Source organism: Nanorana parkeri, unplaced genomic scaffold, assembly GCF_000935625.1.
Source record: "Nanorana parkeri isolate BGI_ZX_2015 unplaced genomic scaffold, ASM93562v1 scaffold560, whole genome shotgun sequence".
Lineage (NCBI taxonomy): Eukaryota > Metazoa > Chordata > Amphibia > Anura > Dicroglossidae > Nanorana > Nanorana parkeri.
Window position 1 is genome coordinate 734,870 of NW_017306828.1, and position 11,874 is coordinate 746,743.

At 43.4% G+C, this 11,874-nt stretch overlaps 1 protein-coding gene across 2 annotated transcripts in view; it reads right to left on the reverse strand.

The window, feature by feature from the left end:
- Positions 1-11,874, reverse strand: part of LOC108791575 (voltage-dependent L-type calcium channel subunit alpha-1C-like) — a 338,499-nt gene that overhangs the window by 55,879 nt on the left and 270,746 nt on the right. For both annotated transcript variants that reach the window (XM_018562093.1, XM_018562095.1), the window contains 8 exons: positions 8,936-8,995; positions 6,571-6,677; positions 6,410-6,497; positions 5,763-5,870; positions 4,796-4,848; positions 3,832-3,978; positions 591-792; positions 143-301 (listed from right to left, as the gene is read on the reverse strand). In XM_018562093.1, the coding sequence (XP_018417595.1) occupies positions 143-301; positions 591-792; positions 3,832-3,978; positions 4,796-4,848; positions 5,763-5,870; positions 6,410-6,497; positions 6,571-6,677; positions 8,936-8,995 (924 nt within the window). The remainder of the gene's footprint in view (positions 1-142; positions 302-590; positions 793-3,831; positions 3,979-4,795; positions 4,849-5,762; positions 5,871-6,409; positions 6,498-6,570; positions 6,678-8,935; positions 8,996-11,874) is intronic.

Genomic DNA, 11,874 nt, shown 5'->3' on the forward strand with positions numbered 1-11,874 from the left:
GGGGGGGGGAATGGGCATTGCAAGGATAAAAAATATTTCCCCGGAGTTCTTCCAGGTTTTTTCATTTTTCAGTTGTCTAACAGTTTCAAGAGTCTAGTGAACCCCAGGGACAGGGAAAAATGGCCAGGAGGGTCCGACTTACCTGCATTGCCAGACAGATGGTGTTGAGAAGGATCAGAACGAACATGAGGTACTCAAAATAGGTCGAGTTGACAACGTACCACACCTTGTATTGGTACTGGTTCTTAGGGATGTACCTGCGCAGGGGGCGGGCCTTCAAGGCGTACTCCACACATTGTCGCTGCAGAGACAGACAGAGACTATCTATCCATCAATATATCATTCAAAGGAACCCTGAATCAGATATTATTCTGCTATTTAAAAGCTTAAAGGTAAACTCCAAGCATCCTCATTCAATCTAAAAACTAACAAGAAATATTTGAGCCTGGAATTCAATTTTGTGAACACAACTAGTATGTGTACCTGAAATTAGAGAGATGAATCAAACTTTACCTGAAAAACCTTTGTGTTAATGAGTCCCAGACTGGTTGTCTTTTTTTTATGTCCTCCCCATGAACCCCAGCCCTTACCTGGTTCTTGTCCAGCTCACAGTTCTTGTACTCCTGCTCTCCTTGCTCCTGGAAGGTCACGATGACGAAACCGACGAAGATGTTCATCATGAAGAAGGCGATGATGATGATGTAGATGATGAAGAAGATGGAGATCTCCACGCGGTGGTTGTAGATGGGTCCAATGTCCTCTGTGTGGGAGTCGATGGCTCTGTACAGCAGTCTGGAGGGGAAGGAGAGGACGAGAGACAGTTGTTGTCACAGCGCCACCTGCTGCTTGTATACCTTGTAAAAGTGATAGGGACACTTTAACACACCCATCATGAGTGAAAATTAGGGCAGCCATTGCTGGGCTCTCCTGAAAACTTTATTTTCCTGCCTGTCACTCTTATCCTTTGGATTTAATTCTTTGTTTCATGTTGACTGTATGCATGCTCAGTAACACTTCCAGGTATTTATTACCTATCAATGTTATCAGCCTTCCTAGCTAGTTCTGTGAATGACAAATCCCCTCCTCCTTAAGTAATGGCAATAATCAATAGGGAAGGTGTATGTAGTTCAAATCAGAACACCTTCCATCTTATGTTATAGTGAAGAGGAGAGGGTGAGGTGTTCTCCAGTCTTAACACACTTCCTGTCCTACAGTGACAACGCTGCCCCTCCATAGATACAGTCCATTGAATAAGCGTTGTCACCCTAGGATCATCAGGGCAAAAAGCCTAATTGAAAACTAATGCAGCCGCCACATATAAGGACTGATAATCTGCAATATATGACATTTTGGGGTTTAGATACACTTTGAATCTCCTATTCTTAGGTCTACTGGCCTTTAAAAGATTACTTATAACTGTAAAAACAAAAAACAAACGTTACTTATGATGAACGGTTTAGCGGACTCTGACATCATCTCGTCTTAAACTGAAACAGATGTTTATTGGACGCATCGACCTAATTGGTTATCTGTGCCCGTGCCAAAAATATTGAGACGACGCGAAACCCATCTGCCGCTTCTTTTTTTTTTTTTTATTAAACAATGGCATTGCGTGGGGGAATCATTAAACCCAGTTTGGGAATATGTAATTCCTATAATAAATTAATTAAATATATTAAGAACGACCTTTTTATATAAGATAATTGACTATTTATATGAACGCTTGTCAAAAAGTGCACTTCCCACACACGAGCTAATAATATGTCACCGCACGTCGATCAAACTGTCATATTACGTGTGAAATACATCATTCCATAGATCCTAAAAAGAGTTTGAATTGTACAAATATAATTGAGAAGAATACTAAATCTGTCAGTACTGGGCTGCCACCAAGTACAAATGGTACACAGGGATTGTAGAGTGTGCACATATAAAGGACAAACATGGCTGCTACCGAGTACAAATGGTACACAGGGATTGTAGAGTGTGCACATATAAAGGAAAAACATGGCTGCTACCGAGTACAAATGATACACAGGGACTGTAGAGCGTGCACATATAAAGGAGAAACATGGCTGCTACCGAGTACAAATGATACACAGGGATTGTAGAGCGTGCACATATAAAGGAGAAACATGGCTGCCACCAAGTACAAATGATACACAGGGACTGTAGAGCGTGCACATATAAAGGAGAAACATGGCGGCTACTGAGTACAAATGATACACAGGGATTGTAGAGCGTGCACATATAAAGGAGAAACATGGCGGCTACTGAGTACAAATGATACACAGGGATTGTAGAGCGTGCACATATAAAGGAGAAACATGGCGGCTACTGAGTACAAATGATACACAGGGATTGTAGAGCGTGCACATATAAAGGAGAAACATGGCGGCTACTGAGTACAAATGATACACAGGGATTGTAGAGCGTGCACATATAAAGGAGAAACATGGCGGCTACTGAGTACAAATGATACACAGGGATTGTAGAGCGTGCACATATAAAGGAGAAACATGGCGGCTACTGAGTACAAATGATACACAGGGATTGTAGAGTGTGCACATAAAAAGGACAAACATGGCTGCCGCCGAGTACAAATGATACACAGGGACTGTAGAGCATGCACATATAAAAGGAGAAACATGGCTCTACCGAGTACAAATGGCACACAGGGATTGTAGAGTGCGCACATGTAAAGGACAAACATGGTTGCCACCGAGTACAAATGATACACAGGGACTGTAGAGCGTGCACATATAAAGGAGAAACATGGCGGCTACCGAGTACAAATGATACCCAGGGACTATAGAGCGTGCACATATAGAGGACAAACATGGCTGCTGCCAAGTACAAATGATACCCAGGGACTATAGAGCGTGCACATATAGAGGACAAACATGGCTGCTGCCAAGTACAAATGATACCCAGGGACTATAGAGCGTGCACATATAAAGGACATTCACATTCTATACATAGAGGGGAGTTTATTAAAACTGGAGCAGACAAATTCTGGAGCAGATTTGCACTGCAACCAATCAGCTTCTTTGTCTCATTGTCAAATCTTGCCCGAGCAAACTGAAGAGAGATGCTGATTGGTTGGCATGGACAACTGCTCCAGATTCCGACTGCCACAGTTTTGATAAATTCCCCTCACAGTGTTTAGGGTGTGAGGACACAGAGGGACATACCATTGCTGCAGCAGAGCAGTAGACAGGCTGGAGGGAGCACTGTGACACCTGGCCAGCTCAGAGGATCAGGTGAGTATAACTTTGTTATTTCTGACCCTAGGCTAACACGAGCACTTTACCTTGTGATGTCAGGGGCCACACTTGAGCCTCCCTATATCTAGTACGTTGACCACCACTGATCAAACCTCCCTCCACTCTACTAAATGAAATTGCTATTATTGCTGTCTGCATCACTGCTGGAGAATTTCAGATCACTTCCTCCCTTGCTGACACCCTGTCAAATCTTGGCACACAGGGTGTCACCGGGACGGAAAGTAAAGAAAAACTTCCCTAAGGCCATAAAAAACCTGATAGAGGCTCAAATGCTTCCCCATTCTATCTAAAGGTGAAAATAAAACTGAATTCACTGAAGATGGGCTTTAAAGGGAGTCTGACACAGAGAGCTGTGAGAGAAGCTTTAGGTGAAAGCGTAGCAGCTCCCATTCAGCTTCACTGCAGAAATACCGTATGGTGCCGGTGTCAGAGCATCGCAGCTTCAACCTGAAGTTTCTCACAAAGATATATCCCGGAAGCCAAAGTTGCCCCTGAGAGCTCTGCCCATGCAACCCCCTGCAGCTCCCTTATCCCAAGGACTCACTCCGGCCAGCCTTCAAAGGTGGAGACGGTGAAGAGCGCCATCATTGCCGCCAGGACGTTATCGAAGTCGAACTTGCTGTTTTCCCATCGCCGCTCCTGAACCATCGGCTGCGACACATCCCCGTCTTTGTAGGAGATGAACTTCCCCCTGCAGGACACAATATAAAAGTCTATCAAATGTATGCAGCTACAACAGGATACACTTTCTGATGGGGGGGTGGGGTGAGAAGCTTTGTTGGGTTGTTACTGATGCCTGTGCCCCCATTAGATGGACAATTCCCCATAGCTCCTGTCCCAGTGACACCCTGTGTATCAGAGTATGATGGTTTGTGTCATACTTGAAAAAAGTGTTGGGTGGAGTTGCACTTTAATGCTCATCTGATGTTTTTTATTTTCTAATCCAAAAAGTTGCACGCTGTATCCTCTCGCTCATCTTCAGATCAGGCCCCAGCAATGCATGCTTTGTTGTTCTGAGTTTGTATTTAGCATGCTGCATGTGATGTTAGCCTTAAAGTTGAGCTCATATTACCTAAGTGAAACTACATCAGAGGGGTGCACAGGAGAGGCTTTTTAATAAGGTAGTAACAAACTACTGGTGCAGGTGACATTTGCATTTGTTACTGCATTTTGAGCGGCGCTATCGGCAGTAATTACAAGCCCCCACATTTCATGGAATATCCGGTAGGGGTGCGGCAAGGCACATGGATTACATTTTAATACGGTAATCACAGGCCCCTTGCCGTGTCTGCTCTCGGGAACAACTTTTGTTTTAAGTTGGAAAAAGTTTTTAAAAGTTTGAAGTGAACAACACTTGACTTGTATACAGCTTGTTCCTCCAGAACAGTGTCACTTCGGGGCTGTGGTAAAACAATGACAGTAAATGGACCCTTCTGTTTACTCATTGAGTTCAGCAGATGTTGCAGCTTTGTAATGACATAAAACCCATCGTTACACAACGCACGTACCTGCACTCGGCTTCTGTAATCTTTGAGCTGTCTGTGCAGCTGTACAACTTGCCCTGTGGAAAAAAAAAAAGAATAAAAAAACCTAACTACACAAATCACAATCCAAAACATGTGTGTGTGTGTACATGTTTGTGTATAGTGCGTGTGGTTCAGTGTGTATGTGCTGATGCGTATGCAAAGTGTGCTTGTGTGTATGTGTAGGTGTTTGTGTGTATTGTTTGTGCCTGTGTCTATTTATAGTGTGTGTGGTTAATTGTGTGTGTGTGTAGAGTGAGTGTGTGCTTGTATTTATGTGTAGTGTGTGTGCTTGTGTTTATGTGTAAATGTAGTGTGTGCTTGTGTTTATGTGTAGTGCATATGCTTGTGTGTAAGTGTAGTGTGCATGCTTGTGTTTATGTGCAGTGTGTGTAGTTTCTTGTGTGTAAATGTAGTGAGTGTGTGACTGCGTGTATGTGTAGTGCATGTGTGTATGTGTAGTATGTAAGTGTGTGCTTGTATGCATGTGTAGTGTGTGCGTGCACTTGTGTATATGCATGCTTGTGTGTATGTGCGTTTTTGTGTGTGGTTTGTGTATGTGTGCCTGTGTGTATGTGCGTGTGCTTGTATGTATGTGTAGTGTGTGTGCGTGCTTGTGTGTATGTGTGCTTGTGTGTATGTGTGATTGTGTGTGTGCTTGTGTGTATGTGTGTCTGTGTAGCGTGTGTGCATGTGTAGTGCATGTATGTGTAGTATGTGCAAGTGTAATGTGTGTATGTGTAGTGTGTGCATGTGTGATTTTGTGTCTGTGTAGCGTGTGTATGTGTGCATGTGTAGTGCATGTATGTATAGTGTGTGCAAGTGTAATGTGTGTATGTGTAAGTGTGATTGTGTGTCTGTGTAGCGTGTGTATGTGTGCATGTGTAGCGTGTGTATGTGTGCTTGTGTGTAAGTGTAATGTGTGTATGTGTAGTGTGTGGGCTGCCCTCACCTTGAACAGCTGTACTCCGATGCAGGCGAACATAAACTGGAGCAGAGTGGTGACAATGACAATGTTTCCGATGGTGCGAATGGCGACGAAGACGCACTGGACCACATGCTGGGCGCAGACACAAGAAGAAAGCGTTACATTTTTATACAAGAAAGAGACATTTTCTACATCCCAGAACTTGGACTGATTAATGTCACACATTTTACCAACAACAGCTAAAAGAAGGATGACTCGAGGACAGTCTCCGGGAGGCCACCATAGGACACCTTTATCATTAAATTCCCTGGAACTGACCAATCATATTGTTGCTGTGTATGATCACCAATGAACAATAGAGGACAGTGCAATGGCTGACAGACTTAGGAGCAGACAACCCATCAGAGGACAGGAGCAAGTAGCTGAAACGATTCCACCTGGATGATGGACATTTCCTGGACTAAGGTCCTCTGGGGAAGTCTGTGAGCACCAATCACAGCGGATGAGCCTCAGCCAATCTGTCCTCAGTTCATTTAAAATTCCTGTTTCTGATTGGCTGGAGTGTGATTCCAATGTATCCATTTCTGTATTTATTCATTGTATAATATCCATCATCCCGACACAGGTGGGACTTTCATTGTGAACCTTCCTCGCCTGTCCCGGTCACTTACCTTGAGACCTTTGGCTCTGTTGATGGCTCTGAGTGGCCGCAGAACTCTGAGGACCCTCAAAATCTTCACCACGTTGATGGCGCTGGACCTAGGCGGGAGGAGGGAGAGTGAGTGACTGAGCAGAAGGTCGGAGAAGGTGTCACCCCCGGGCAGATACTCACTGTATGCCAAAGGAGATGAGCGACACGCTGACCACCAGCAGGTCCAGGATGTTGAAGTAATTCCTGCAGAAGGAGCCCTTGTGCAAGAATGCGCCATAGGCCGTCATCTGAAACATGAGGCACCCGTGAGACACGTCGTGGTCACTGTGCTGTCATAGCAGCAGAGACACAGCATGGAAAGAACATGCAGAAGAAAACATGCAAATCTGCCTTCCTGATAATCTCTCCTAAGTGGTTAGAGTACTAGAATACTCCATCTCTGCTTCTTCAGACCTGCTGCATAACCGCTGAAATCAGCCAATTACAAGGTAAGTCACCTAGTATTCAAATCAGTATGGGTCTAAGCTGGCCATAGGAGATAAGAACAAGAAAGCAGAGTCATTGTGATGCATTACTAAGCTGGAAGCAGAACATGTGTCTTGAGCAAATGTGGCTTCCTCTACCCACATAATTATACATAGGAATGAGACTTTTAAAACTGGAAAGAATTCAAACTCCTATCAGGTTTGTTTTTTTGCCGTATGTGTCCCCATTGGTGAGATTTACTTACTGTCCCAGTGACCACACATGAAATGAAAGGAGGGGAAAGGAGAGGCGGAGGGGTTTCTCCAATGGGAGCACAAACAACAATCCAAATCTGGCAGAGGATCTCCTTCTTCTCCATTCTATTAGAAGAAAGTGCTTTTGTTGCTGTATGTGTCACGGCTGCTGCCCACTTCCTGTCCTGGTGACACCCTGGTGAATCCTGACACATAGAGTGTCACCGGGACAGGAAGTGTACCCTCTAAACAAATGTCTGCGCTAGAAAAATGGATATAAAGTAGAACGATATATATAATGTATATATATATATTTTTTTATTATTACAGGTATTTATAAGGTGCCATCAGTTTACACGGCACTTTAAATACTTCTCAACCACATCTGCTCACATGTCTTATCATGATTAGGTTCAGTGTTGTAAGGCGCACATGTGGTTACTTTTGTATCTATCCTTACACTGAGCACACATACAGTATATTCACAATATCTGTGTCTTATTTACAGTATCTTGTTGCATATATTATGGATATCTATATATCATTATTTGCACTATACACCAGTGGTTCTGGGTGTGCATTTAGCTGTTGAAGTCTAAAGGAACAATTTGCATAACTCCGCCCATTGCCCAGAAATGAGCAATAGGTAGTTTTGGCCCTTTTGAACAGATAAAACAAAATTCCTTCAATGGAATATTTAACAGACCAAAAGGGAGCAAATAAGAGAAGATTATTGTTATGGTTTGTATGAACTTTAACGAGCCCCCAACACACAGCCTGACCGGTATATGTGCAAATTCAACTAACAGCAACCTCACTGTCCCTTTATTTCTATTTTCTCCATTTTTTTATTCATTTTATATAATATAATGTTTTCATATTCTATAACAATTCAGCACAACGGTACATCTTTAGGAAATCTGTGCTGAGAGTAATAAGAAGGCTGCTCACCTCCCCTTCCTAGAACACTAGTTGCCTGGCTGTCATGTCAATCTTCTGGTTTCAGTACTTTTCAAATCCTAAAATCTAGGAATGCACCGATACCGATACTAGTATTCCGATAACTTCCCCGGTACCGGAACTTCTAGTCAGAGGAAGATTTCCTCTGACTGGCTGTGCTGTAGGGGAACATGAAGCCGGCTTACCGGGCAATCAGGAAGCCGGGCAGCGAGTAATGGCTTGCCTCCGGGCTTCCTGATTAACTGGGAAGCCTGCTCCATGCTGATTGGCTGGGAAGCTGGCTACCCAGCCATTCAGCATCGAGCTGGCTGTTAGGCTCAGCTCCATGCTGATTGGCAGGGAAGCAGGTTTCCCGTCCAATCAGCAGCGACCTGGCCAAACATGGAGCCGTCTTCCAGTGTCATTGCCCAGGAAGCCGGCTGCATGCCAGCAGAAGCACCGGTACGCGGTATCGGTACGCAGTATCGGTACTCGTACTCAATACCGAAAAACCGGTATCGGTGCATCCCTACTAAAAACAACATTGCGGGTCCCGTGGCTTCCCCAGCTGCATGCTGATCCCCAGATTCATTTCTCTGCCACAGCCAGGTAATAAGTATTTCCATAAAGGGCTCAGCGGCCACAGCTTCCATAATTCTCTCAGCATGGGTCTCCTTAGCGGTGAGCGGCTGACGCAAATTTTTTACCTTCAGGATGATTTCTAAAGTGAAAATGCTAGTGAACACATAATCGGCGTTCCCTAGGATCTGAAAGACAGAGCAGAAGGGGGTTAGTGGCCGTGCGGACAGGTAAGGAGGGCCGGTGTGGGCGTTAGTGTCAGAGTGAATAGAGGAGGAGGAGGATGAGATGGTCCCCGGTTGGGTTACCTTCAGGGCTATCTCTATGGTGAAAATGGCGGTAAAGACTATGTCAAAATAATAGAGGACCTGCGAAAACACAGAGGGGGGGGAGGGGGGTGAGTCGGGGCAACTTATCGAACATTCGCTGCTTTAAAGAAGAGCTCCAGTTAAAACCTTTTATTCTCTTTCAATAAAGAACCCAAAACTTTGTTTTAGTGTTGAATAGAGTAAGGGAGGGTTATAATCCAAGTCAGGTTTAATTTTGTCAGCTGTGTCCTATCAGGGAAGATTTCCCTTCACTTCCTGTCTGACCACCACAACAGGAAATGAGAGGAAATCGCTGTTCCTGTTCTGGTGACAACCCAAAATGTGGGATTTTCTTTCACTTTTAGTGATAACGGTCACCAGGACAAATAGAGAGAGTGAATCCCCCTAACGGGGACACTGACAGCAATAAAAACCTGACAGATGTTCTAATCCCTCTCCACTCTAAAGCTAAAAAAAAATCTTTTGGATTCAGTTGTACTAATTTCTGTCAACTTCTGGTACAATAACTGGCTGCCTAGGGATAAAATCTTCACCATTATTACACAGATTATCTGTGAATCTGTTGCAAAGTTTCTTTTCTGGAGATCCTGCCAGTAACAGCACTTCCTGTTACAGGGTGACAACGCTAAGCCACTGCATCACGATTAGCAGCAGCGTTGTCAGCCTCTCCATATACGCTCCTTCCGTTGGCTGCTGGGCTGCCTAATGATAGACTTAAAAGCAGCCCGATGAAAGGAGTGCACACGGGAGGCTGACAACGCTGCTGCTAATTGTCAGGCAGAAGCTTAGCGTTGTCACAACGTAACAGGAAGTACTGTTTTTGGCAGAATCCCCCTGGATAAAAACATTGCTTATGAAAACTGTATAAATTGAGACACAATGCCAAACATACCGAATAACGTATTTAGAGTTTTACAGAAAGCTTTAAAAATTGTGCCTGCAAATGTAAAACTGGCTGTGTGATGAATGTTACATTGACCTGAATTTTTCTCTAAAAAATATTAAAATACATCTTCTGACCATACAGCGGGGAAGCTGGCGCGATCGGGTAATGGCGCGGGGGACAAATATATAAGCCAGATTTGTTTACAAAATGCACCAGATCCTCCAACTGATGGGAAATACGTAGACAGCCTGAAACATGACACTGTCAGACCTGTATTGTATATCAATCATCCAGAGAGTGAGGATTTAAAATTGCTTCTCTCCCTCCTTCTATGCGCGTTCTCTCTCATTTCTGACATCACAGCAGGGGCACCCGGATTCAATATGACATTTGGCGTACAGAGGGGTGATAGGTATTAAAAAAGGGGAGTAGTCAGTAATGTAAAATACGGCAAAGTTTGGCTGTCTTCCCACATCATTACCAGTCACAGTGATTGGAATTTATTAAAACTGGAGCAGACAAAATCTGGAGCAGATGTGCATGGCAACCAATCAGCTTCTCTGTTTCATTTTCAAATCTTAACTGAACAATCGGAAAAGAGAAGCTGATTGGTTGTCATGGGCAACTGCTCCAGATTTTGTCTGCTCCAGTCTTGATAAATTCCCTCCACTATATATCTTCGGGCTACAACTATGTTCTTTTGTTATTGCATCTTGCATGGAAATATTATTGTTATTATACAGGATTTATATAGCGCCAATAGTTTGTGCAGCGCTTTACAATATAAGGAAGACATTACAGTCACAATACAATTTAAGACAAGATGGTAAGGAGGGCCCTGCCCGGAATTCTTCTTTAAAGCAGGTTAATTAACTCTTAAAACACATCAGGGACAAAGTGGGATGGAAAGGTACGGCCAAAAGAAAAATACAAACCATAAATACATTTCTTTATTGTTCAATAATTTAGGTAACAAAAGTAAAGAAACAATTCCTATTGTGGTTACTGTATACAGGTCACATGAGGTGCAGTACCCATATTTGGCCTGTAGGTGTCGCTGTTATATTGAGCTGCCACCGAAACACTTCACTGAAGAAAGGATGAACTTTAAAAGGTTATTAATGATGAATGAAATGACAGAGCCGCCATCGCCGGAATATATCAATTATAACGATTACTGCATTCATTTTCACAGTGCAGGGAGAGCAGCGATCCTCAGTTCGGGGATGACGAAGGCATTTACAAAGCAGAAATGTTTTTGGATTCTTCACGCGTGACTGACACAGTTTTACCACAAAGCGCTCTATTCAAAATCACAGTACTCCCTCTGGCAATGCCTTCACCTGCATTCCTCTCCAGAAAGATGGCACCATCTTTGTTCATGCATCATCCAGGGAGTATCATCTACTTCCTGGACTGAGATGCCGGCTCAGAGATGGCACAATCATGCAAATCCTGGTGTCAGGGCAGTTCTTGGCTGTGTTTACAAATGTCTGACACAGATCAGCTCGTGCTACAGCCTCTCACCTTGTGACTTGCTACAAAGTTACAATGTACAGTCTAATCACTGCCTGCGTCAGACTGGTGACATCTCATCCTAGGCAAAATCACTGACTGGAGATCAAAAATGGCTTTTTAATAAATAAGTTAAATAATGAATAAGAATAAATAAGTTCCCCCACTTCTTGTCTAGAAAAATGTTGTCAGCGGGGCAGGAAGTGAGCGTACATTTCTCTAAAGAGGCCCTGGATAGCAGTAAAAACCTGTCAGGGCTTCTAAATCTTACCCATTCCATCAACTAAAAAATGTTTTGCCTTGACAGACACTTGCATCCCTTCTATCAGTCTAAATCTTGGTGATGTTAAAACCAACTTATAATTAATTCAAATCATTTCACTGGTGGCCAAAGATGGACATACGTCATCCACTCAGATAATTGACATTTTCCTTTATTAGATCAAATGTATATATATAAAAAATATATATACACATACAGTACATATATATTTTATATATATATATATATATAGCT